The 25,837-nt window shown below is 47.0% G+C and overlaps 1 protein-coding gene across 2 annotated transcripts in view; it reads left to right on the top strand.

Annotated features, from left to right (window-relative positions):
- oca2 (oculocutaneous albinism II) overlaps nucleotides 1-25,837 on the top strand; it is a 690,248-nt gene that overhangs the window by 201,871 nt on the left and 462,540 nt on the right. For both annotated transcript variants that reach the window (XM_072477223.1, XM_072477224.1), the window contains exons 7-8: nucleotides 24,111-24,274; nucleotides 25,209-25,288. In XM_072477223.1, coding sequence (XP_072333324.1) covers nucleotides 24,111-24,274; nucleotides 25,209-25,288 — 244 coding nt within the window. The remainder of the gene's footprint in view (nucleotides 1-24,110; nucleotides 24,275-25,208; nucleotides 25,289-25,837) is intronic.

Raw genomic sequence — 25,837 nt, 5'->3', positions numbered from 1 at the left:
GTACTCAAACATCAGTCACCAATGGAATTCTGTACAGTAGTCGAAAATCTGGCACATGTTTAACCTCGGGATTCTCTGTTGCAAGTCCGTCCCGCTACCACTGCTAACGAGGATGGAGAAATTGTCGCTCAGCCAAATCTCCCATTCACTGCAGCGGGACCGGAGAATGCCGCTGCCGTGAACGTCCGGAGAATCCCGTTCTAAGAAATTTCCCAATTTTGCTGTCCCAATTCCAATTCTCTCCCCGCACCTAGTGGTGCACTAGAGCAAACTTTCATCTGTTTCCATAGCTTCGTAATTCCCCGGAACTAGTCAGCCACCAGAGGCTTAAGGCTATATGGGTGGCATGGTAGCACAGTGGTTAACATTGTTGCTTCACAGCGCCAGGGTCCCACGTTCGATTCCCGGCTTGGGTCACTGTCTGTGCGGAGTCTGCACATTCTCCCCGTGTCTATGTGGGTTTCCTCCTGGTGCTCCGGTTTCCTCCCAAAAGTCCCGAAAGACGTGCTGTAAGGCGAATTGGACATTCTGAATTCTCCCTCCGTGTACCTGAACAGGCGGCGGAATGTGGCGACTAGGGGCTTTTCACAGTAACTTCATTGCAGTGTTAATGTAAGCCTACTTGTGACAATAATAAAGATTATTATTATAGCTTGAGGGGGAGCCAATCCAAGCGTGGCTCACCAGGAGTCTCTTCCCCTCTTGCCACCAGCCATTGGCGTGTGTTGGAAGGATTTGCAGGTTGATGCACTCAACCTGTTGTGGCCGCATTACGAATGCACCTTCACTGGTGCATCAAGTTCTGGGGTGGGACCGTCTGGCTCAGAGGCAGGGACTGTAGCCAGTTCAAGACCTCACCATTTCTCTGTTAGAATTCCCAAATTGAGCAACAAATCCAGGTGCTATTTCTGCAAGGAGGTTCATCCTTGACCGCTTTTTAGAACTCCCTTACATTGCTCACAATGGGTAAGAAGTCTCACTCAATATATGAGTGAAACCAACTTAAAATAGAAAATTTGTGACCCACTGTTTTCCACTGATCAATGATACCTCAGTAACCAGCCTGCCATCATGCAGCAGCTCTATATCATGGAACATATCTGGAGGATAAGCAATTATCCTACTCCCATTTAAAAAATATTGCTTAAACTGCTAATCGTTATTTAATATACATTGAGGAAGTGATGGGGATAGATTTTCAACTTTGATGCCTGGGACTTAATACTATTGTGACAAATTGATCACCCATTAGAGAAACCATCCTATTTTGTTAAAGGGAAATTGGAAATTAGTTGGCTTCTAGAACAGGTAGTCGATCCTCTCTGGCAGTTTTACATCGAAGCGGCAAGTTTTATGTGCAAAAAAAGGACAAGAGCTTTGTGTTTTGCATTTGAAACAATTCCTGAAAAAAGAAACATGCTTCCAAATCTCAAACAGCAATTTATATTGAATTTGAAGAGTGCGCTGAATGGTAGAGGCATTGTCATGGAGAATGCATCAGGGAACAGTTAGCAGCTAAGCTCTTGTTGAAATTCAACCAGACAAGCCGATTCTGATAGGTCAAGGCATTGCCATAGGGAATGAATCGGAGAATGGCTGTCCCCAAACCTCTTGTTCAGTTGAAAAACGTGTAATGCATGGATATGTTCTTTCTGTTTACAAAGGACGGGCCCTGCACGTGAATATATGTAGCTTCTGGCACATGTAAGTGAACCATAATGCAAGCCCGACTAATGCCCTTAAATTAGTTGTTAGTGCTTGCTGTTTAATTCTGCTGTTGAATTCAGAATGTCCAATTCACCTAACAAGCACGTCATTCGCGACTTGCAGGGGGAAACCGGAGCACCCGGACGAAACCCATGCAGACCCAAGCTGGTAATTGAACCTGAGTGCCTGGTGCTGTGAAGCAACAGTGCTGATCACTGTGCTACAGTGCTGCCCGAAATGCATGGCCGTGTGTTGCCAGGTATGCAGGTCATACATCCCAATGACTGGTGGATTGTATCAAACAGCGCGTCCCTTTGGCTGCTCGCAACAGAAAAAGTAGTGACCACACTCAACCACCCTGTACTTGCCAAACTCAGAACATAGTGTCCAACGTCACATGCAACACTCACTAAACAATGCTGATTGTGCTAAGAATTAGACTCACAATCAATTTAAGATTACAGTCAGGCTTGCAGTGTGGCTCACTTACATGTGCTACAACTCCATATACTTACACACAGGGTCCTGTCCTTTGCAAACAGAAAGAACATGTTCAAACATTGTGCCTTTTTTTAATATCTAATTCAGTTTTTTTCCAATTAAGGGGCAATTTAGCATGGCCAGTCCACCTACCATGCACATCTTTGGGGTTGTGGGGGCAAAACCCACGCAAACACGGGAAGAATGTGCAAACTTCACACGGACAGTGACCCAGATCCAGGATTGAACCTGGGATCTCGGCGCCGTGAGGCTGTAGTACTAACCACAGTGCCACTGTGTTGTCCCTCATTGTGCCTTTTTCAAAGAAACGAAAGCTTGGGTGAGCAGCCATTCACTGGTTCATTTCCCTCATGGCAATATCTTGACTAATCAGAGTTGACTGGCCTGGTTTGAAGTTAACCAAGAGCTTGACAGTACTCTTCCCTGGTGCATTCTCCTTGGCAATGCCTCCAGCAATCGGAGTAATCTTACCGACCAATTAGCATCCTTTTCTCATGCAGTATTAATTTTTGTTTCCTTTCAGATTTGATATTCTTGCATATCCTGGTGAGTGCAAGAGCGAAAGCTTCGACAGTGCCTCTCTTTTTTCGGCAATACTCAAATTCTGTTCTACAAAGCGACTATTGATTTAAATGACTTGGACAGAATGACAAAGCAAATTATGTCAAAGCTTGCTGATAATATTAAATTAGTGGACGTGTTGGTTACCTGTGAGAAGAAATGCAATAATGTAATGTAAATAGGTTTGCATTAATGGGCAGATAAATGGCAGATGAAGTCCAATGCAGGGAATAGTGAAGTGCTACGTTTTGGGAAATAAAAGCACGATGGGAGGTTGTGTCGTTAGAATGGAAGGACAGAGGGATCAGGAACGTGGATACTTGATCCTTCAAAGAGCGTAGCCAGAGGAAAACCAGAAGAAGCCAAATGGGATATTCAGTTTTGTTTAGACGGACACTGAACACAAAAGGAATTGATGTTAAATTGGTCTGAAAGATTGCTTAAGGCGCAGTTGGAGTATTACAAGCAGTCCTGGGCACCCCGTAATAAAAACAATATTGGAGCCACAAAAACGCGATTTACTGGAGATTTACAGAGAAGATTTACTTGAACGATAAGAAGATTGAACGGTTATGGTTATGAAGAAAGACTGAACATTTAAGGCAGTTTCATTGAAACTGGCAATATGAAGTGGTAGATCTAAAAGCGGATTCTTCTTAAAAAAACAAATGGTTTTGAGCTGGTGGATGGTGAAAGATTTTTTTCCCCACTGGTTGGACAATTAGTAACACGGGGGCCAAAAACCGGGAATTATCATCTGAAGAATGAAAAGGGCAGGTACAAGGATTTTTCTTACACTTGGCATTATTAGGACCTGGAAATGACAAACCAAGCCCTTCAATGCGTCATTTATGCATTTGTTCCATTGTTAACACCTGATGCAGTCATGTTTCACTGTCTTTATTCAGATTGTAAAGTGAAGCTGGATCTAATTGAAGCAGTGGCTATAATGTCACTTAAAGGGGGATCGGATTTGTATTTTTAAAGGAAAAAGATGTCAGTGCTGTCATAATATGCACTCATACACATCATGAGGTAAAGACAGGCAGTGATAGACACCCAGGTTAGCCAATCAAAACACAGGACAGAACACAACCAATCACTAGACAGAACACTAGAGGGGGCTTCCCACTATAAAACACACGAGGCATCAGCACGCTGCCTTTTTCTACTGGTGACAACTGTAGTGACAGTCAGGGTGTATATATTAGTTAGCACCTTCTACACGTGGCTCAGGGCTAGCCTGGTCTAGTTCGTTATAGTTAGCACACTTAGAGTAGTAGAGTGTCAAACCCACAGCAAGCTGTGTGCCTTGTTACAGAAGTTCAATAAATCTTATTGAACCAACGTCTAAGTTTGGTGTCTGCTTTACAGTCTAACTGCATCCAGTTGCAGTCTGTGTTACCCCAGGGTTAATAACACGACAAGTGCAAGGGCAGGCAAATGGGAAGAGATAGCATCATTATGGACTGAGCGGTCTCATTTCATTTCTGCCACTGCTATGACTCTAGGCTGGGAAATTTACTGAACAAAGAAGGGACCTGACTTAGGCCTACATCACTCACTCGCTCTTCATTCCGCTGAGTGCCAGCGTTGACTGATAGTTTATCTTTTTGGAAGAGCAATTCCTAAAGCGCCTTACTTCTATATTTCACTGGTGAGTTTAATTGTTTGCCGATGCGATGAAGTACTGCTTCACTGTCTGCGTACTTAAATCAGAAAATAAATTTGGGTCCATGCAATCAGTCTGATCATATTTCCATTTGAGTCTGTCACATCAACGCCAAAATTCTGAGTGTTTTACATTTTTTATACCTCGGTGTTTGGAAAGGAAGAACTTCCCGGCTCGCGTCTCAAATGATTGCAAGGCAAAGCTATCTTTAAAAAGTGTTCCTCAATCAACAAAGTGCACTTTGCAGCAGTTTGCCAAATCAGTAGTTTGTGCTTTGAAATCTCATTGGGCTTTTTTTTTTTGCAACTAATGTGCAATTCGAGTTGCCCTTTCAAAAAAAAAGTTATATTTGGGAAACCCAAATTAATTGCTCAAAGTTTGAATGTCTATATTTGGTTCCAGCAGCCTTCACAAACCTGCTGGGAAAACAATCCATAAATAATATGTTCTACCTCTCTCCAGGGACATCAATGTGACGCTCACTGCCACGAGCACTGAGGCCTGGTAAGCATAGAGTGTGATCACGAAGCAACTGTGACGCTGATGACCCGTGAGCCAGATGTGCAACCCTTTAAGAAGTTTGGAACTGGATAATGTGACTTATTGTTTCAGGCACCGTGTACGGATTGTCAACTCTTTGACATTGGTGAACATTTTATCTCATGGCAATTGCTGCAATCTGTAAATGTTATTATGCTTATTTTAATGGCTTTTTGCTGAGGAGGCCAATGGTGTTGCAAGTTAGAATTCACCCAACCGGAGTATGCTGGTGCTTGAGATTGAAGCTCGTGTACTGTCAATGCAATTGGAAATTATAGAATCAAAGTGGGATGCAACATAGAAGAAGGCCACTTGGCCCATCAGGTCTGTGCCAGCTCTTTGGAAGAGCTGTCCAATTAGTCCCACTGCTCTGGCCTTTTCCCACAGCCCTGTATGTCTTTATTTCTCTTCAAGCATTTGTCCTATTTTCTTTTGAATGTTACTACTGCGTTGAATCTGCTACCAACACCCTTTCAGACATTGCATTCCAGACTACACTTCTCTGTGTGAAACAATGTTTCCTCATGTCACTCCTAGTTCTTTTGCCAATCTCCCTAAATCTGTATCTTCTGGTTACTGATCTTTCAACCATTACAAACAGCTTTTATTCACTCCAATAAAAATCGGTTCATGCTGTTCAACGGTGCGATCAAATCTCCTCTTAATTGTCTTTGCTTCCAGGAAAAAGCCGCAGTTTCACTGATCTTTTCTCTTAATTGATGTCCCTCATCCTTGGTACCATTCTGGCCCCTGTCCAGTACAATACCACAGCTGAGGCCTAACTAGCGACTTACTATGGTTTGGCACAAGTCCCTCACTCTATAGAAACATAGAAGATAGGAGCAGGAGGAAGCCATTCAACCCTTCGAGCCTGCTCCGCCATTCGTCACGATCATGGCTGATCGCCCAACTCAATAGCCAGCTTTCTCCCCTAACCCTTAATCCCATTTGCCACTGTTACCAGACTCCTAAATGACCCTCTTATGGACTGACCTCATTAACATTACACCCCTGTATACTTCACCCGATGCCGGTGTTATCTAGTTACATTGTGTACCTTGTGTTGCCCTATTATGTATTTTCTTTTATTTCCATTTCTTTTCATGTACTTAATGATCTGTTGAGCTGTTCGCAGAAAAATACTTTTCACTGTACCTTGGCACACGCGACAATAAACAAACCCAATCCAATCGTCAAGTGCCATATCTAGCTGCCTCTTGAATATATTCAATGTCTGAGCCTCAACTACTTCCTGTGGTCATGAATTCCACAGGCTAACCACTCTTTGTGTGAAAAAATGTCTCCTCATCTCTGTCCTAAACGGTCTACCCCGAATCCTCAGACTGTGACCCCTGGTTTTGGATACACCTACCATCGGGAACATCTTCCCTGCATCCACCCTATCTGGTCCTGTTAGAATTTTATGTCTCTATGAGATCCCCCCCCCCTCATTCGTCTGAACTCCAGCTAAAACAATCCTAACCTAGTCAATCTCTCCTCATATGACAGTCCCGCCATCCCTGGAATCAGTCTGGTAAATCTTCGCTGTACTCCCTCGAGAGCAAGAATATCCTTCCTCAGAAAAGGAGATCAAAACTGCACACACTATTCTAGTGTGGCCTCACCAAGGCCCTGTATAATTGCAACAACACATCCCTGTTCCTGTACTCGGAACCTCTCACAATGAAAGCCAACATGCTATTTGCCTTCTTTACCGCCTCCTGCACCTGCATGCTTATCTTCAGCGACTGGTGCACAAGGACACCCACTGCACACTCCCGTCTCCCAATTTAGGTAGTAATCTGCCTGATGTGTTGGGTGCTCTGGATCCGTGGAACACATACAGGCCACCAACACTTAAAATAGTACAACACTAGTTTATTAAGCTAGAAATTGTTGAACATACTTTCACTGTGGGTTAACACGATGTTAGATTAAACTAAAGACCTATGCTTGTCCTAACCAGTCTTTGCACTCAGCACATGGTGAAGATCTGTGCTGTAAGCTCTGTCCTTCTGAGAGGCTGCATCCCGAATGAGCGGGAACTCTGATGCCCTCTGTCTTTATAGTGAGTGTGCTCTAACTGGTGATTGGCTGCGGTGTTGTGTGTGTTGATCGGTCTTGCTGTGTGTCCATCAGTGTGTGTGTCTGCACCATGATATACTGGTGTATATTATGACATCCCCCCTTTTATAAAAAAAATGTATGTGTGTGGTAATAAATAATGTGTGGTGAGAATGTCCCTAACTATGTGTGGGGTGCAAAGACATATTTACAGGACTACGGACATGAGAACTAAGCTATTTACATGGGAAGGTGCCTGGTGCAGAGAAGCAGTATGCAACAAGAGTAACGAGATCTACACTATATACAAACCAGGGAAACGATCAAACAAAGCAATGAAACAATTCAGAGAGTCCATAAATTCGAAAAGTTCATAAATCTAGTCTCTGAGGTGGGCGACAAGTTCTGGTTGACCACCTCAAGGGTGGGTCGAGAGCCGCTAGTTCAGGAGCGGGCTGGACTGCGTCAAAGTCAGGGCGAGGCAGAGTGACAGGGAGCTCTGCATAGTCCGTGGCAGGGTCAGCAGAAGGGCAAGGTGATACTGGAGGATCACGTGGCGAGCATGGAACGAGATGAAGGGCGCGTCGATTGCGGCGCAGAATAGAGCCATCCGGTAGACAAACCGGGAACGAGCGGGGGGCCACCTGCCGAAGGACAACATTGGTTGCAGACCAGCCACCATCCGGAAGATGGACGCGGACGTTGTCATCTGGAGCCAGAGCAGGGAGATCAGCTGCACGGGAGTCATGAGCCACCTTGTGTTGTGCACGAGACAGCTGCATCCGGCGAAGGACCGGAACGTGGTCGAGGTCTGGGACATGGATGGACGGCATTGTCATCCTCAGGGTGCGACTCATGACAGTGGGGCGGAGCGATAGGCCAGCAAGGCAAGGTAGAAATCAGACCCAGCATCGGCAGCCTTGCGTAGGAGCCGTTTGACGATATGTACTCCTTTCTCTGCTTTGCCGTTGGATTGGGGATACAGGGGACTGGACGTCACAAGGGCAAAATTGTACCGCCTGGCAAGGTTGGACCATTCTTGGCTGCGAAGCAGGGGCCATTGTCCGACATCACCGTGAGCGGGATGCCGTGTTGAGCAAAGATTTCTTTACATGCACGAATGACTGCAGACGAGGTGAGGTCGTGCAACCGTATCACCTCCGGGTAATTTGAAAAGGAGTCCACAATCAGGACATAGTCTCTACCCAGCGCGTGGAACAGGTTGATGCCCCCCTTGGTCCATGGTGACGTGAACAACTCATGGGGCTGCAGGGTCTCACGTGGTTGGGCCGGCTGGAAGCGCTGACAAGTGGGGCAGTTGAGCACTGTGTTGGCTATGTCCTCATTAATGCCGGGCCAGAACTGCCTCCCGGGCCCATGGGCGGCACTTTTCCACGCCAAGGTGGCCCTCGTGTAGTTGTTCCAGGACAAGCCGGCGTATGCTATGCGGGATGACAATGCGGTCCAGTTTTAGAAGAACCCCGTCTACTACCGCCAGATCATCTCTGACATTATAGAATTGAGGGCATTGGCCCTTGAGCCACCCGTCCGTTAGGTGGCGCATGACACGCTGTAGCAAAGGGTCAGCCGCCGTCTCGCGGCAAATTTGAACGAGGCGTTCATCCGAGGCAGGTAGATTGGAGGCTACGAATGCCACATGGGCGTCGACCTGACAGACAAATCCCGCTGGGTCACATGGAGTGTTGACTGCCCTGGAGAGAGCGTCAGCAATGATGAAGTCCTTGCCTGGGGTGCATACCAGCTGGAAGACGTATCGCCAGAGCTTGAGAAGAATACGCTGGAGGCGAGGCTTCATGTCGTTCAAGTCTTTCTGTATTATATTGACCAGCGGGCGATGGTCGGTCTCGACGGTGAATTGAGGAAGTCCGTAGACATAATCGTGAAACGTAGCAACACCGGTCAGAAGGCCCAGGCACTCCTTTTCTATCTGCGCGTAGCGCTGCTCCATGGGGGTCATCGCACGTGACGCATATGCAACGGGGGCCCATGATGAGGCCTCATTACGTTGAAGGAGAACTGCCCCAATGCCGGATTGTCTGGCATCGGTCAAAATTTTGGTCTCCTTTGCTGGATCAAAGAAAGCTAAGACCGGGGCCGTGGTCAGTTTTGCCTTGAGTTCCCTCCATTCGCACTCGTGGGCAGGGAGCCATTGGAAGTCTGTCGTCTTCCTGACCAGGTTCCTGAGAGCCGTGGTATGAGAGGCGAGGTTAGGGATGAATTTCCCTAAAAAATTGACCATGCCCAGAAATCGGAGGACCATCTTCTTGTCCTCTGGTGTTTTCAAAGCTGTGATGGCAGCTACCTTGTCCACATCCGGCTGCACACCCAATTGGGAGATGTGGTCCCCGAGGAACGTAAGTTCTGTCTGACCAAAAGAGTAATTGGCCCTGTTGAGGCGGAGGCCATGCTCATGTATATGTCTGAATACACGCTGGAGGCGACTAACATGCTCCTGTGGGGTGGTGGACCAAATGATTATGTCATCGACATAGACGCGAACACCCTCAATGCCTTCCATCATTTGTTCCATAATCCTATGGAACACTTTTGATGGAGAGATGATCCCAAACGGCATCCTGTTGTAACAATATCTTCCAAAGGGGGTGTTAAATGTGCAGAGTTTCCTGCTGGATTTATCGAGCTGGATTTGCCAGAATCCTTTTGAGGCGTTGAGTTTGGTAAAGAGCTTGGCGCGAGCCATCTCGCATGTGAGCTCTTCGCGCTTGGGAATTGGATAGTGCTCTCTCATAATATTGCGATTCAGATCCTTGGGATCAATGCAAATTCTCAATTCGCCGGAAGGCTTTTTTACACATACCATGGAACTGACCCAGTCAGCCGGTTCTGTGACTTTGGAAATCACTCCTTGGTTCTGGAGCTGCTGCTTGAGGCGGTCCTTAAGGGGTGCTGGGACCCTGCGAGGTGCGTGCACCACAGGCGTGGCATTCGGTTTTAATAAAATCTTGTAGGTGTATGGGAGCGTGCCCATGCCCTCAAAGACGTCATGGTGCTGGTTGATAATGGCGTCGAGCTGCGCCCTGAAGTCAGTGTCCTGAAAGGCAGACATGTCGGCAGGAGAGAGAGAGTGAACTCTCTGAACTAGGTTCAACAGCTTGCATGCCTGCGCGCCAAGCAGGGAGGCTTTCGAAGAGCCCATGATTTCAATGGGAAGGATGGCTTTGCGTGACCTGTGCGTCACTTTAAGTTGGCATGAGCAGCTAGCAGCAATGCCATTACCATTATAATCTAATAACTGGCAGGCAGATGGCAGGATGGCTGGTTTGACACAAAGGCTTTGGAGGTCAGACCGCGCAATGAGATTGGCGGAGGCACCGGTGTCCAGGCGGAATAGTATTTGGGACCGGTTGACCGTAAGGGTGGCACACCACTCATCGTCCGGATCGATGCTGTATACCGATAGAGGCTGGATTCTTTGCTTCGGGGACACCCTGTTTTTTGTAATGACACCGACTCGAAAAGGCGCCTTTGGGTCCTTGGTGTCAATATCGGGTAGCAGGTCCGAATTGGGCTCGGTGACCGTGGGTTGAATGGCCTGGACATTCCTGCGGGGCTGGCTGGAGCGACGAGAGTTGGCAGGCTGAGCTGACCTGCATGAAGCAGCATAGTGGCCAAGTTTGCCACATCGCAGGCATCGTCGGGATTTGGCAGGACATTGCCGCTTTAAGTGGGCGGAGCCACAGTTGCCGCACGTTGTAGCGTCAGTATGTTCGTTGCGCCACCGCGCATGGGTGGTGCGGTCGTACGTGGTGCGCACCTGCGCTGTACGTTGGTCGACATCGCCGTCCCCTCGTTCGGTGCGCACAAGCACGGGAGTTCGCGAAAAGCGCGTGAAATGGCCGCCCTCATCCAGGCTGAGGCCCTGGAGTTGCTCGATTGCTTAGACCCATTCTGCCTCGTGGGGACCTTGCCGTGCCGTTTCAGCCGCTTGCATGTGGGAATACCAACTAGTGGCGTGTTCATGTAGCACGCAGGTCTCGATGGCAATCGCTAGGGTGAGCTGCTTTACCCAGAGGAGCTGCTGGCGTAGGGGGTCCGACTGAACACCGAAAACGATCTGGTCGCGTGTCATGGAGTCGGAGGTGGGTCCGTAATTACAGGACTGCGCAAGGATGCGGAGGTGGGTGAGAAAGGACTGGAAAGATTCATCTTTACCCTGCAAACGCTGTTGGAATACATAGTGCTCGAAACTTTCATTCACTTCGATGTTGCAGTGACTGTCAAACTTAAGGAGGACCGTCTTGAATTTTGATTTATCTTCACCATCAGCAAAGGTGAGAGAATTGAAAATGTGGATGGCATGTTCCCCGGCCGTGGGTAGGAAGAGAGCGATCTTCCTGGTGTCTGAGGCAGCTTCCTGGTCTGTGGCTTCAAGGTAGAGCTGGAAGCGTTGTTTGAATATCTTCCAGTTGGCCCCCAGGTTACCGGTGATGCGGAGTGGCGGCGGCGGGCGGACGCTGTCCATTTTGCAGGATGGCTGTATGCTGGTGGAAGGCAGATCACTTGCAGGTAGGTCTAAGAAGTTCTAACATCCCTCAGCTACTGGTACCATGATGTGTTGGGTGTTCTGGATCTGTGGAACACATACAGGCCACCAACACTTAAAATAGTGCAACACTATTTTATTAAGTTAGAAACTGTTGAACATACTTTCACTGTGGGTTAACACGATGTTAGATTAAACTAAAGACCGATGCCTGTCCTAACCAGTCTATGCACTCAGCACATGGTGAAGATCTGTGCTGTAAGCTCTGTCCTTCTGAGAGGCTTCATCCCGAATGAACGGGAACTCTGATGCCCTCTGTCTTTATAGTGAGTGTGCTCTAACTGGTGATTGGCTGCGGTGTTGTGTGCATTGATTGGTCTTGCTGTGTGTCCATCAGTTTGTGTGTCTGCACCATGATATACTGGTGTATATTATGACACTGCCTTCTTGGTTTTGCTTCCAAAGTGAATAACCTCACATTTATCCCAATAAACCACGGCTTTTATTAACAGACTTATCAGCTACCTTCAGAGATTTGTGTGCACTCATTGTAAAATGGTACCATTTCATTTCCGTTCCACATTCTTCCTTTACATCACTCTGCCTTTTTGATCACTTTACACTTTTCTGCATTAAATTTAATCTGCCAAATATCTGTCCATTTCACCAGACTGTCAGTGTTCTTCTGAGGTCTGTTTCTATCATCCTCATTGCTTACTACATTTCTGAATTTAGTGTTATCTGCAAACACCACTATATACATCCCACCTCTCTGCTTTCTGTCTCTTAGCCAATCTTGTATCCATGCTGTCACTGCCCCTTTAGTCCAATGGACGTTAATTCTGCTGACTGCTGATTTGAGATGCCACACAAAAGGTTGCTGCATAAACTAAAGATGCATGGCATTGAGGGTAAAGTGGTAGCATGGGTAGAGGATTGGTTAACTAACAGAAAGCAGAGAGTGGGGATAAATGGGTGTTTCTCTGGTTGGCAACCTGTAACTAGTGGGGTCCCTCAAGGATCAGTGTTGGGCCCGCAGTTGTTCACAATTTACATAGATGATTTGGAGTTGGGGACCAAGTGCAATGTGGCAAAGTTTGCAGACGACACTAAGATGAGTGGTAAAGCAAAAAGTGCAGAGGATACCGGAAGTCTGCAGAAGGATTTGGATAGGTTAGGTGAATGGGCTAGGGTCTGGCAGATGGAATTCAATGTTGCCAAGTGTGAGGCTATCCATTTTGGGAGGAATAACAGCAGAATGGATTATTAAACGGTAAGATGTTAAAACATGCTGCTGTGCAGAGGGACCTGGGTGTGCTGGTGCACGAGTCGCAAAAAGTTGGTGTGCAGGTGCAACAGGTGATTAAGAAGGCTAATCGAGTTTTGTCTTTCATTGCTAGAGGGATGGAGTTCAAGACTAGGGAGGTTATGCTGCAATTGTATAAGGTGTTGGTGAGGCCACATCTGGAGTATTGTGTTCAGTTTTGGTCTCCTTACCTGAGAAAGGACATATTGGCACTGGAGGGAGTGCAGAGGAGATTCACTAGGTTGATCCCAGAGTTGAGGGGATTAGATTATGACGAGAGGTTGAGTAGACTGGGACTGTACTCATTGGAGTTTAGAAGGATGCGGGGGGATCTTATTGAAACATATAAAATTATGAAGGGAATAGATAGGATAGATGCGGGCAGGTTGTTTCCACTGGTCGGGGAAAGCAGAACTAGGGGGCATAGCCTCAAAATAAGGGGAAGTAGATTTAGGACCGAGTTTAGGAGGAACTTCTTCACCCAAAGGGTTGTGAATCTCTGGAATTCCTTGCCCAGTGAAGCAGTTGAGGCTCCTTCTTTAAACGTTTTTAAGAAAAAGATAGATACCTTTCCAAAGAATGAAGGGATTCGGGGATATGGTGTACGGGCCGGAGAGTGGAGCTGAGTCCACAAAGATCAGCCATGATCGCATTGAATGGCGGAGCAGGCTCGAGGGGCCAGATGGCCTACTCCTGTTCCTAGTTCTTATGTTCTTATGAGATAAAGGACAAAGATTTGGGCTGGGATTTTCAGCAACACCCCCCCACCTGCGGTGGGTTTTCCAGCGGCATAGGCGGCTTGCCGTTGGCCGCTGGCGGAATCTTCTGGTCCTGCTGGAATCAATGGGCATTTGCGTTGCTCCCTGCCATGCCGCTGGAGAACTCGCCATGGACGAGTCATCTTCTTTGGGATCAGACGGTCCTGTTGGGGTGGGGTGAGGAGGGAGGGGCGGCAAATCCCTCCCTTGTAGTTTTTTTGCTGACCGTTCAAGTAAGTCGTATTTTATCAACACCTTTTAAAAGTCTATTTCCACAACATCGAGCACACCAGCTTCACCTACCCTCCCTGTTAATTGAAAGAATCAATGGTAACCTGAGACCCTAATGCTTGACAATGAAGATTCATCATTGTTGGACTGATCTTCAGAGCTGAGACTGTACATTAAAGTATTAGCACCAGAAATACATGATGCTAATGTAAGGAGGATGTAACACCTCCTGATTGAGTAACGGAGATCTGGAGGAAGGAAAAGTTCCAACCTCGTGCAGACATCCGAATGTGTATATAGTAACTGTAAGTATAGTGATGGTTTCAACAAACTACAGCATTGAGCAGATTACTTTGGGGAAATAAACAAGCCCTGAAGAACCCCATCTAGATCCCGAAAACAAGGCAAAATAGGGTAGTAGCACACAACGAGTAGAAGATCCAGAGAAAAGCTCCAAGAAATAGCTGCAGACCCGGAAATACAAGGAGCGGAATTCTCTGACCCCCCGCCGGGTTGGAGAATCAGCACGCCGCCCCGATGCCGGGACGCAATTTTCTGCAGATCCAAGAAATCCTGGGCGGGATTCTCCCACGGACGGCTAAGTGTCGGCGCCGGCGTAAAAATGGGAATGTTTTACTCTGGCGTCGGCGCCCGTTCCGGGACCCCATTCTCCGGCCCAAAGGGGGCTAGCACGGTGCTGGAGTGGCCCACGCTGCTCCAACTGCCGATCCCGGCGTGAACCCGGCGCCGCGGGGTCCGCGCATGCGCAGTTGGGCCGGCGGCAACTAGCGCATGCGCATTGGCCTTCTTCCCCGCGCTGGCCCCAACGCCAAATGGCGCAGGTCTACAGGAGCTGGCGCGGAGGAAAGGAGGCCCTCAGCTAGAGAGGCCGGCCCACCGATTGGTGGGCCCCGATTGCGGGCCAGGCCACTACGGAGGCCCTCCCCCCCGGGTCGGATCCCACCTCCCCCCCCCCCCCTCCCCCACAGGCCACCCCCGGACCCTTCAACACCGAGGTCCCGCTGGCTCAGAGGATGATAGAACAGCGCTGGTGGGACTCAAATTTTTTGTGACAGCCGCTTGGCCCATCCGGGCCGGAGAGTCTGCGCGCTGGCCCGTGCCGGAGAGTTGGCGCATACCCTGACCGGTGGCGCACTGACCACGCCAGTGCCGATGGCGCCGATTCTCCGCTCCGTGGCAAATTGCGTCCCAGCGTCGGGGCGGCCTGGCGCGATTCACACGGCGCCGTGCCGATTCCCCGACCCGGTGGGGGGGTTGGATAATTCCGCCCCTTAAAAGAAGGACAAAAGGAACACGTTCAAAACTCACCAAAAAGTCAGAGCATAGCGGGTGCAGCAGATGCAAACTGGCACACAGACCCAGGGCACGATTCAACCACCGCACTGAGCCCGGCATGGATCTGGGCGCACCAGGTAAATAGCGGGAAAGGCCAAAATCGAGATTCGGGTCGGGCACAAACCAGTTTGCAATTCACTCGGCCTGCTCCCGATGGCGAGTTCTGAATCACGATCAAAATCGGCGAGCACATCATTAACCCTAATTTGCATGAATTTCAATCTCATTAGCGGAATTGAAGTCAAATGCAGCGGCCTCTCTGGAATTAACTGATACCTGCGGGAGTTGTTTAGTACTCCTTTTTAAAAAGCTGAAGCTGAATCAATGGCAACGGAGAGGAATTGAGGAGGTGAGTAGCCATCTTCCGGCATGCAGCTCAAGGGCACCGGAGCGTCTGTCCCAGTGCTCGTTGGGAGGGATCAGAGGGTCGGGTTTGGTCGGGTGGCTGAAGTGTTCCAAGTCAAGAGTTTTCCCCTGGGCTGGGAGGAGCGAGGGGCTTTGCCTCTGAATCACCAGTCCAGGGACAATGCCACTACACCACCACCTCCCTCTACATCGATCACTACTCAACACCCACTGGCTACTGCGGAAGCTGCAGGTGGTGAAACAAGCACAGCAAAGAAGAGGCAGAAGATAACACAAGCACAGCAGCACATTGACTAATGTTTCCAGGTAACAAAATACTGTCTGGCAGGATGGCTAGTAATAGAGAGGTCCAGGCCACTGCTCTACAGACATGTGGGTTCCAATCCCACCATGGAGGTTAGTGCAATTTAAATTAAATTAATAATCTGGAATTAAAAGCTAGTCAGTAATGGTGACCATGGTGACCATTGCCGATTGTTGTAAAAACTCATCTGGTTCACTAATGCCCTTTTGGGGAGGATATCTGTCATCTGTACCCTGTGTGGCCTGCATGTGACTCCAGACACTGTCCTCTGAAATGGCCTCGCAAATCACACAGTTCAAGGGCAATTAAGGATGGTTAACAAATGCCAGAAATGCCCACATCCCAACAAAAGATCCATATTCACTGAGAACATAACAACTGTATTTTGTGCATTTCTGGCACCTTACACATTCCTGATCTTAATCGCTCCACTACTGATGGCCACGTCTACAGTGCCTTGGTCCTAAACTCTGGAATTGTACTCTCCCTCTCTCTCTCTCGCTCTCCTCCTTTAAGGCACATCTACCTTTATGACCAAGCTTTTGCTCACCTCATTTAATATCTGGTTAAGTGGCCCAGTGTGAATATTTATTTGACGAGGTTTCAGTGAAGTGCCTCGGGATGTTTTATTACATTATAGGCACTGTGAAAGTTGTTGTAAGATATCAACAAGGAGGCTTCCTGTCAGCCAGTACGTACTGCAACAGCCAACTCTATTATTGTTTGGCAGTTGCACTACCCAATAATGAGTCCAATAAAAATGCTGACTGCCTAATGTATTCAAATTGGTTCATAATTTTTGTTGGCGTGGCACAGGAGACGCGATATCCCATATTAATTAGTGTTCAGAGTTCAAGCTGCTCCCGTATTGATCTTCATTTATTTGGGATTCCTGGACCCTGCCAGTTCAGCTGTTATATTTGGGTTTGCCCCACAGAACATAAATTTAACACAATAAAATTCAGAGAGCTGACTCAGTTGCTTCTGCAATTGTCATTGGAAAGGAGGTCATGAAAGGATTATAAACCTGAAAGGCTGGCTCTCTTCGTCTTTCTAAATTTGCTGCCTGATCCTCTGAGTGTCGACCCTCACACGTGAACGTAGAGGACCCCATGACACTACATGAATGAAGAGAAGTGCCCCAGTGCGCTGGCCGATATTTATCCCTCAGTGAATCCAACATGAATGTTTGTACAAGGCTGGTCATGTCTATCACCCACTGGCTGGCAGGAGATTTATGCCTGTTTTTAATGAAGTAAACATCTCCATAATGTGCCTGTTTATTCCTCTCCCCTGTGCCCGTGAAACCTGCTACTGTGAATATGTTGTATTTACCAAACCAGCTGAAAGTCAGTGAAACCCGGCAGTAACAGGAGGTGGTTATTTTTCAATGCTACTCAAAGTGAATGCCAACATTTTATGACTGGTGCCATCCAGACCTTTATGTAGCCTGGAAAAGAAAGAACCTGCATTTATATAGCCCCTTTTTCTGTTGTCTGCATTCTCCAAAGTGTTTGACGTTCAGAGACTGGCAATTCTGTCACGAGTGACCCACCTCCTGACTCCCCAAAATATTTCTTATCTACAAGGCATAAGTCGGGAGTGTGATGGGATATTTTCCTCTTGTCCAGATGTGTGCAGCTCCAAGAACACTCGACAAGCTCAGCACAGTCCACTACAAAGCAATGTCCTTGATTGGCACCCCATCCATCGGTTTGAACATTCACCCCCTTCAGCAAGATGCACTGCAGCAACTCGCCAAGGTTTACCTTCAATGACACCTTCCAAATCCGCAACCTCTATTGGCCCAGAAGACCAGATGCATTGGAATACCTCTACCTCCAAGTTCCTGTCCAAGTCTCACACTGTCCATATTTGGAAATATAGCAGTGTTCCTTTATCATCGCTGGGTCACAATCCTGAAAGCACTGTGGGAGTCCCCCAGCCACTCCAACTGCAGGGGTTCATGTAGGCAGCTCAACGTTACCTGCTCAAGGGAAATTAGGGATGGGTAACAAATTTCTCGACTAGCTACATCCGAATAAAATAAATTTGACTTTTACATGTTGTCCCTGTTGTTAAGCAGTTGAACAGTGTCGTCAATATCCCACAGATAACAAAGGTGATGCATTGCTTTTGGTGATGACTCTTTCCCAGTAGACCAGATCTTCCTGCCCTTCTTCATATAGGATCTCAGCAGGCAGACAAGACTTCAGAATAGAACATACAGTGCAGAAGGAGGCCATTCGGCCCATTGAGTCTGCACCGACCCACTTAAGCCCTCACTTCCACCTGAACCCAATAACCCCTCCTAACCTTTTTGGTCACTAAGGGCAACTTATCATGGCCAATCCACCTAACCTGCACGTCTTTGGACTGTGGGAGGAAACCGGAGCACCGGAGGAAACCCACGCAGACACGGGGAGAACGTGCAGACTCCACACAGACAGTGGCACAGCGGGGAATTGAACCTGAACCCTGGCGCTGTGAATAACATCTGAGCAACAGAGTAGAGACTTTCTACTTAACTCCCGGATGCAAACCTGGCATTAAAGAAATTGCCCCATTTTTCTTACGGCTTGGATCTCGAGCAGTTTCTATAATGGGTGACTGATCCATCCATAATGGCAGTATCACGTGTCGTCAACAATTTGAAAATCAACCTGAGTATTTCTGACACCTAGGAATTGATTTCGTTTCAGAGTGGAGTCTCCAGCGTGAAACTGCTGCGGTGTGTTGATATCCCAACGTCTCTAGCCTGTCCACACATGGAAGTCCTTCATCCATTCTGGCACTTCCTCCGGTAAATGCTGCGAGCCTGGCTAAATCAGGAACCCTCTTTCGAATAAACTCTGCAGCGACTCGGGTGACATTTTAGCTGCAACCGCATGAAAATCCCCACAAGCAACGGCCGGAATCATGTCTCCGACAGCTTCATCAAGCCCTACATGATGGCAGCTGAGGGTCCTTTTGTCTTGGACTGGAAAGAGATGTGTCCCAACTGCTCCTGTCTGACCTCTGCTGGTGGGCATGAGCTGGAACTGGCAGGAGCCAGCCAGGCAGAGATGATAAAGAGGTTGGGGCCTTCACTGCATCTCTTGACCATACTTGCCCGTAGGTACCTGTGGCTCGTGACTATTTTTAATGGAGCATGTAGCAGGGGAGGCAGTGACGTAGTGGTATTGTCACTGGATTAGTAATCCAGAGGCTCAGGGTCATGTTCTGGGGGACATGGATTCGAATCCCACCATGGTCGATGGTGAAATTTGGATTCAATAAAAATCAGGAATTGCAAGTTTAATAATGAACCATGGAACCGTTGTGGATTGTTGTTAAAAACCCTTCAGGATCACTAATATCCATTTCGTTTAGGGAAGGAAATCTGCCACCTTTACCTGGTCTGGCCTATATGTGACTTCACACCCAAAGCAATGTGCTTGATATTGTTAAATGCACTCGGGGTGGGTAATAAATGCTGGCCCGGCCAGCGATGTCCACATCCCATGACCGAATAAAAATCAAGTATAGTGGTCAAGGTGCTGATCCGACCAATGATGGAAAAAGACCTTGGAGCACCAGTTAGCTTCCCTGATTTCTCGCTACATTAGGATTGAATCTCTGCACTGTTTCCTTAGTGCAAATATTGAGAGAGCGAGAGGGAGAAAGCAACTACGTGGATTTTGTAGGCGTATAAAACAAAATGAGGTTGTGCTTTCTATTTGGGCATGGTCGTTGGTGCTCACAGCTATTTATATTAGGACTCAAGGGTGCTGTGAATGATTACAATGTGAGGAGGTGCCATTATCTTATTACTATTGACAGAACCTTCATTGATATATTTACGAACAGGCTTGTGACTCATAAGCAAGCTGTTTATGATGGATGAAAAAAAAATCTGGTGATAAAGAACACAACTGCCCACTTTCATTTGTGTTACTACCTTTTAAATTTATCTCTGCTCCCATTGTGAGATGTGCATCTCGAACAGCTGGTTTTCTTTCACACGCTAGTTGGGTGGTGTGCATGCATCAGATCACGTGCCATCCATTTGAATTACAGAAATTAAAGCAAAATTGCCAAGTAGACATTATATGAAGGATGTGAGCTCTTCATGCATTTGTCCAAGGGCACCCATTAATAAAGTGTACTTCACTCCAACTGTTGCCAAATTATTTTATGGCCCACAGATGCTTCATTTATTTAGCTGTAAATTTACATGAGTCTGGGACATCTTCCAATCTGACAGACCAAAATAGCCTGCTGATTGCTGTAAATTTAGTGAGTTGAAGTTACTATGGACGTTTCTGATTATGCACTGTGCCTGTTATTCCAATAAATTAGATAGCGAAACACCAGCCAGACGGAACGGTGTGTACTACATTTGAAGCAATTGTGGGTTCATTCCCGAAAGACTGCATTAGAAAGGTATCAGGTGAAAATTATATCGACCTGCATTTTTGCCCACTGATCTAAATCAATGCTGAAAGGATATGGTCGCATAAAAGCAGTGAAAATGGATAAAGGTTTGACGGGCTAATGGTGAGGGGGTAGGGGCAGGTCTCCATTTGTCTTGATGAAATAACATCCTTGACAAAAGGTGGTCTTTTGTTTCCTAAGTTAGAAATGTGTTGGGGTTTTTGCACATTTGTAAAATGGCCTTAATCTTTGGGAGCTGTTTTAAAACTGGATTGTATCATAGTGATCTGAAGGAATGCGTAAATTTATTGTGACATCTTTAGGCTTCGAAAGCTTCCGTAGTTCAACAAGTGAGATTCCAAAGACCCAGTGGCTCACCCATATTTGTTATTTGCACACCATTTGTTATTTGAAGGTTTATCTCACTGCTGGACAGAAACCATCGCTAAAGATGTTAACCCATCGCTAAAGGTGATTTTCAAACTCCCTGAAACAAAATGACAAATTATATTTTTCCAAGCCCAATTTTCCTTGTTGCTGCTGAATTTCTCAACAATTTTCACCTTGCCCTGGTGAAGTCCATCATGTGGCCATGACTTTATCCTCAAGCACCAGGCTTTTTGTTCTTCTTCAGTGTGAATTACTTTGAAATAAAGCCTTGGGAGCGATCAAATGGAAAAATAGAACAGAGTCTGTTCTGGGTCTGATTAGAGGGGTTATTCCTGGCGCTTGTAGCGGTGGGAATGACCCCGCTATTTATCAGCATTCATTTTTGGGGACCTGAGTGGGGAATGCCCCGCCGAGGCCGCACTCAGTTACATTTCCTGCACTGAGGAGCACCGCTTGTCAGTGCAGGGAAAGTTTGGAATGGTCACCCAATTCCTTCCCCCCCCCCCGAATGCACAGCTCACCTGTTCTGGGGGTCCACGAGCCCCCCCTCCCCCCACACCCCACCTGATATGACAGGGAACACCTGGACCCGATCCCTGGCGTGGACAAAATGCCACCTGGGCACCGTGGCACTGCCACCTGGATGCCCTGGCAGTGCCAGCTGCGAATCTGCGCAGAGGCCAACCACCCAGGGGCCATTGATCAACTGGAAGATCCCCTGTTTGTGGGGACCAGTGTTAAATGGCACCCGGCTGAGGTCTCCTCAGTAGATCCAGGGAGCTGGTTAGATCTGGCGTTGGCAGTGTGGGTCCCGCCCATTGTGGGCAGGATCCAGATCGTGACATCTCGCGAGGTGTAACGACCGTCGGGAAACCTGGAAGAGGGATCTACCGGCTGTGCCACTGGACTATCTTGTCTTAAGATTCACAATCCCAGTAATTGCTGAGTGGCATAGCAGGGTTATAGTACCTCTGACTGTTCGGACTTTTGCCTGTTTAAAAATACAACTTGGGAATGAAGCAACTTGACTGCTTTGTGAAATGCTTACAAAATGCCTCCAGAATATAGCAGCGATTGAGGACAATTGCAGTGAATGCTGTGGAATCTGTTATATATTTAAAAAAAAAATGTAACTGGTTGCACTGTACACATATAATTAACTGCATTATAAAAACCTCTCCTTTCTTCTCAGTTACAAATCATCATGCTGTACTCATTGAATGGTCGACAGTTTGAAGGGTGTTAGCCAGTAATGAAGTAATGGGGGAGACTTCACATCATTAAGGGTAGCCATTTATCTGTGTGCTATTTTTAACCGGTTGGTTAATACATTCAGATGAACCTTTACTGCTCGCAGTTTTAATATAAGTAGGTTAATGACTTCATTAAAATAGTTAGCAGAGGAATTTCAACTGAACGCTCCAGTATGCACAAATACATTTTTATCCTCTAAGAGCTGAACTTTTCCAATTGATTGTAGTCCGTGTCCTGAAACCATTCCTGCTTTATCACTGCTGACTTGAAAAGCAATGTGATCACTATTTTCGCTGTATCAGTTAACAAGTGTTATTGGGGTTCGATTTCACAACATCGGCATAAAACTGGTTCTAATCTCCATGTATTCCTCCAGTTCAATTGGTATTGGAGCTCTGGAGAGGAATTCTCCGGGACTATTCAGATTGTGATGTTTCACTATTAGTGGAAGATGCCTGTTGGACTTTACCACCAGTAATTATCTGGTATGAGAATATGCTAAGAATCAAGGATGAGAAAAATATATTTGGCTCCACTATAGCAGTTGCTGCGTTTTGAACGCCCAAAGAGTCTGTAGTCCTGAGATTCTGGGGTCCCTGCCCCAACCAATGGAAGTGCAGTGGAATGGGATGGCTGATCTGCAACCTACAATGTAGACCCTGTTAATATCAACTGTTAATAAATGATGGGGAAATCCAGCAGCTTGTCTTTTACCTTCAGCAAGTTTATTCTGTCTACCGCTCAGCAGCGATACGAGCTCCTTATGGTTCCCCTACACCAAATGTTCCAGCGGTGTCCATTTATACTCTTTTGGAGATTGAGCCAATAACTGTCACCTGTCTTCAATAAGGCAATTAGTTTAACAATGTAATTTCCAAAGCAATGATTTGCTGATACATTGGCAGACTATGCCCTATATTGTAAAGATGTGATCATGCAACTGCATGGGTGAATCAGATATGCCACCCCGTTAACCATTAAGAAATCCCAGCCATTCAGGTCAGGAATCCTGAGGACCAGGAAGGGTTGAAAATGTAATATTCCACTTTTACAGCCATTTGCATAAAACAACTACCCATTTTTTTAAAGAGAGGTCATCAATTACAGAGGAGTTGAATTACTTTTACTCTTCAGGCTTGGGGTTTTTCTGGAGGTCTGCAACATTCTAGCTCCCAGCTGGCTTGAACTCCCATGGGAATCAGGAGAATGTAACGGACATAATTCCACCCCCCCCGGAAATGTAGATAGGGTGATTGGGTGGATTTGAACTAGAAGTTAAGCCATAATCTTATTGAATCATGGATCAAGTGCAAGGAGGTTATATGATCTTCTCCATGCTCCTATTACTTACGTTGAAATGATTTTTAAAAGCTTCAGCACAGCGTCTGCAAGATAAAAGACAATTCTTTCAGCATAGCTGATGGAACAGCAGTGGGCAGCGTGGTAGCGCAGTCGTTAGAACTGTTGCTTCATAGCACCAGGGTCCTAGGTTCAATTCCTGGCTTGGGTCACTGTCTGCAGAGTCTACATGTTCTCCCTGTGTCTGCGTGGGTTTCCTCCGGGTTTTCCGGTTTCTGCCCACGATTCCCGAAAGACGTGCTGTTAGATAATTTGGACATTCTGAATTCTCCCTACATATACCTGAACAGGTGCCGGAATGTGGCGATTAGGGGCTTTGCACAGTAACTTCCCTGCAGTGTTAATATAAGCCTACTTCTGACAATAAAGGTTATTAGTGTTCTATGCTGGAAATTGTATGTACATTATGTAAGCATAGACTGCACAATACAAATTAAGCTCAAAGGCCTGGACATCAATATGAAGCACACACCCATTTTTTAGGAGAGGATGATACATTCAAGTCAAACTTTACTCAAGATATTAAATGCTGCAATAGATCAGTCAGTGGAGAGGTGTAATCGTTACTAATTGTGAAATACGGCATGAAATGTTGTTTCTGTGGAGCCGTTTGATTTTGGTTTGGCTCTGTTTGAACTTAGCAGAAATAATGGATCAAAAACATTTGGTTGAGAAGTTTTCAGGTATGTATTTTGAATAATCTTTGGGATGGCGGGGTGGGGTCGAGCGGGGGTGGGGGGTTGCTGTTCTCTTATTTTCCAAAGATACCTGTTACAGTCCTTGATCAGAACCCTTTCCAGTTTTAAACCTCACCAACTTTGGAGATAATGTTCTTCTCAAGCTAGAAATCGCTGGGCCTTTTGCGGAAGATCAAATTCACCGGAATACCGAGGAGTACATCAACATTCAAATTGAACAGGTTGGGGGCGGCGGTGAGAGGAGGAGGCGTCGTCAACAGCTCCCAGTACGTTGAAAAATGAATTGCATTTCCCTCTGGGCACTTGGGGTGCCTGTAGCCCAGCTGGCCCTGTTGTGTATTCACTGGTTTGTTGGACACTTCACGGTTCCGACAATGCATTGGATTGCAAACACTGACCAACAGGATTGCATTCGTCGCTGTGCAATGAGGTTGCAGCCCTGCGAGGGTAACTGAAGTACAATTCAAATCAAAAGAAATTGTAGATGATAGAATAACAGTGACAGCAACCTTTCATCAGCAGACCACCTTTGTGGCTTCTCCCTCTTTATCCCACTGCAATTTACTGATCTGTGCTTTAAAAAGGTGTCAGAAACTCTATCCCTCAGCCTTTGGTGATGCAGTTATTGATTTGGGCGTGACGAAGTCCACGAGAGTGTACTCAGTAGCTGCCCTGAGATATACAGGGCAAGATTGGTGGCCAGCCAAGTGGGGTTGTTGGCAATGGGGGGAAGGAACAAGGAAGGAGGAGGGTGTGAATCATATCAAAACCTATGCCGTTTCATTCTGTGGGACAATGTAATTATCATCGCATGGTTTTTCCCATTGCTTTAAAACTCTTCAATGCACCTCATGCACTGACGTTTGCCATAGAGTTTCCATTTGGTCCTGCCAGATAATGGGCGTAATTCTCCGGTCAACCAGCTGTGTTTTTCCTGGGTGGAGCACCCCCCGCCAGCAGTGGGATTCTCCATTCCCGCCACCTGCCAAAGGAATTTCCCATTGCGGCCGACCCACGCCGCCGGGAAACCCGCGGGCATGCCGGGACAATGGAGAATCCCACCGACGGAGAGTACAGCCTAATATTTGGGAAGGGGTAAGTGCAAGCAATTCCCAACATTGGTTCATGTTGGAAGAACATTTGCATGGTCAGAAATTCAGATTTGATTCATGTTGATTCTCTGCTTTATGCTTTTCACAGTTCGTGCACAATTGGACCATTCCATTAAACCCACAAAGGAATCAACTCCTCAAGACAAAGACCTTTGAGATGACCAGCAGGTAACTATTTCACTGAGCTTGTCATCGCTTACGTTGTTTTTTTAGCTGGGGGTCCAGTCAAAAGTGAGCCCAAGAGTAAGAGTAAGTGTAGAGTGTTTGTCTGGGTTTCCCAAAAAATACCCCAGACTGTTAGCTGCCGCATGACGTTCCTTTCTCCACCATGATAAACAGACACCTTCCCTCCTTCAACTTACCCTTTCTCTGGGTGAGGTCGGCCTTTGGACTGCGGCCAACGTGGGTGCCGATCTTCTACCCATGACCCCCTGGGTGAATAGAAGTGAAGACTTGTCTTTATGTTGCACTTTTCATGACTGCCAGACTTCTCAAAGTGAAGGATATTTGAAGTGTAGAAGAGGAAAGAGGCTAATTACTGTGTGGGGGGAGGGGAGCCGGTTACTCTTTGTCTGTGTGGGTGGGGGGTGGGGGGGGAGTTGAGCCAATTACTCTATGTGTGTGGCGGGAGGGGAGGGGCTGACTGACTTCTGTGTGCAGGGGGAGAAGGATGGGGGACGAGGGAAAATCTTTACTGAGTCTTCTATCACGGGAATT

The sequence above is a fragment of the Scyliorhinus torazame genome, chromosome 15 (assembly GCF_047496885.1).
Source record: "Scyliorhinus torazame isolate Kashiwa2021f chromosome 15, sScyTor2.1, whole genome shotgun sequence".
NCBI classification, from domain to species: domain Eukaryota; kingdom Metazoa; phylum Chordata; class Chondrichthyes; order Carcharhiniformes; family Scyliorhinidae; genus Scyliorhinus; species Scyliorhinus torazame.
This window is presented reverse-complemented; position numbering and strand designations above follow the sequence as displayed.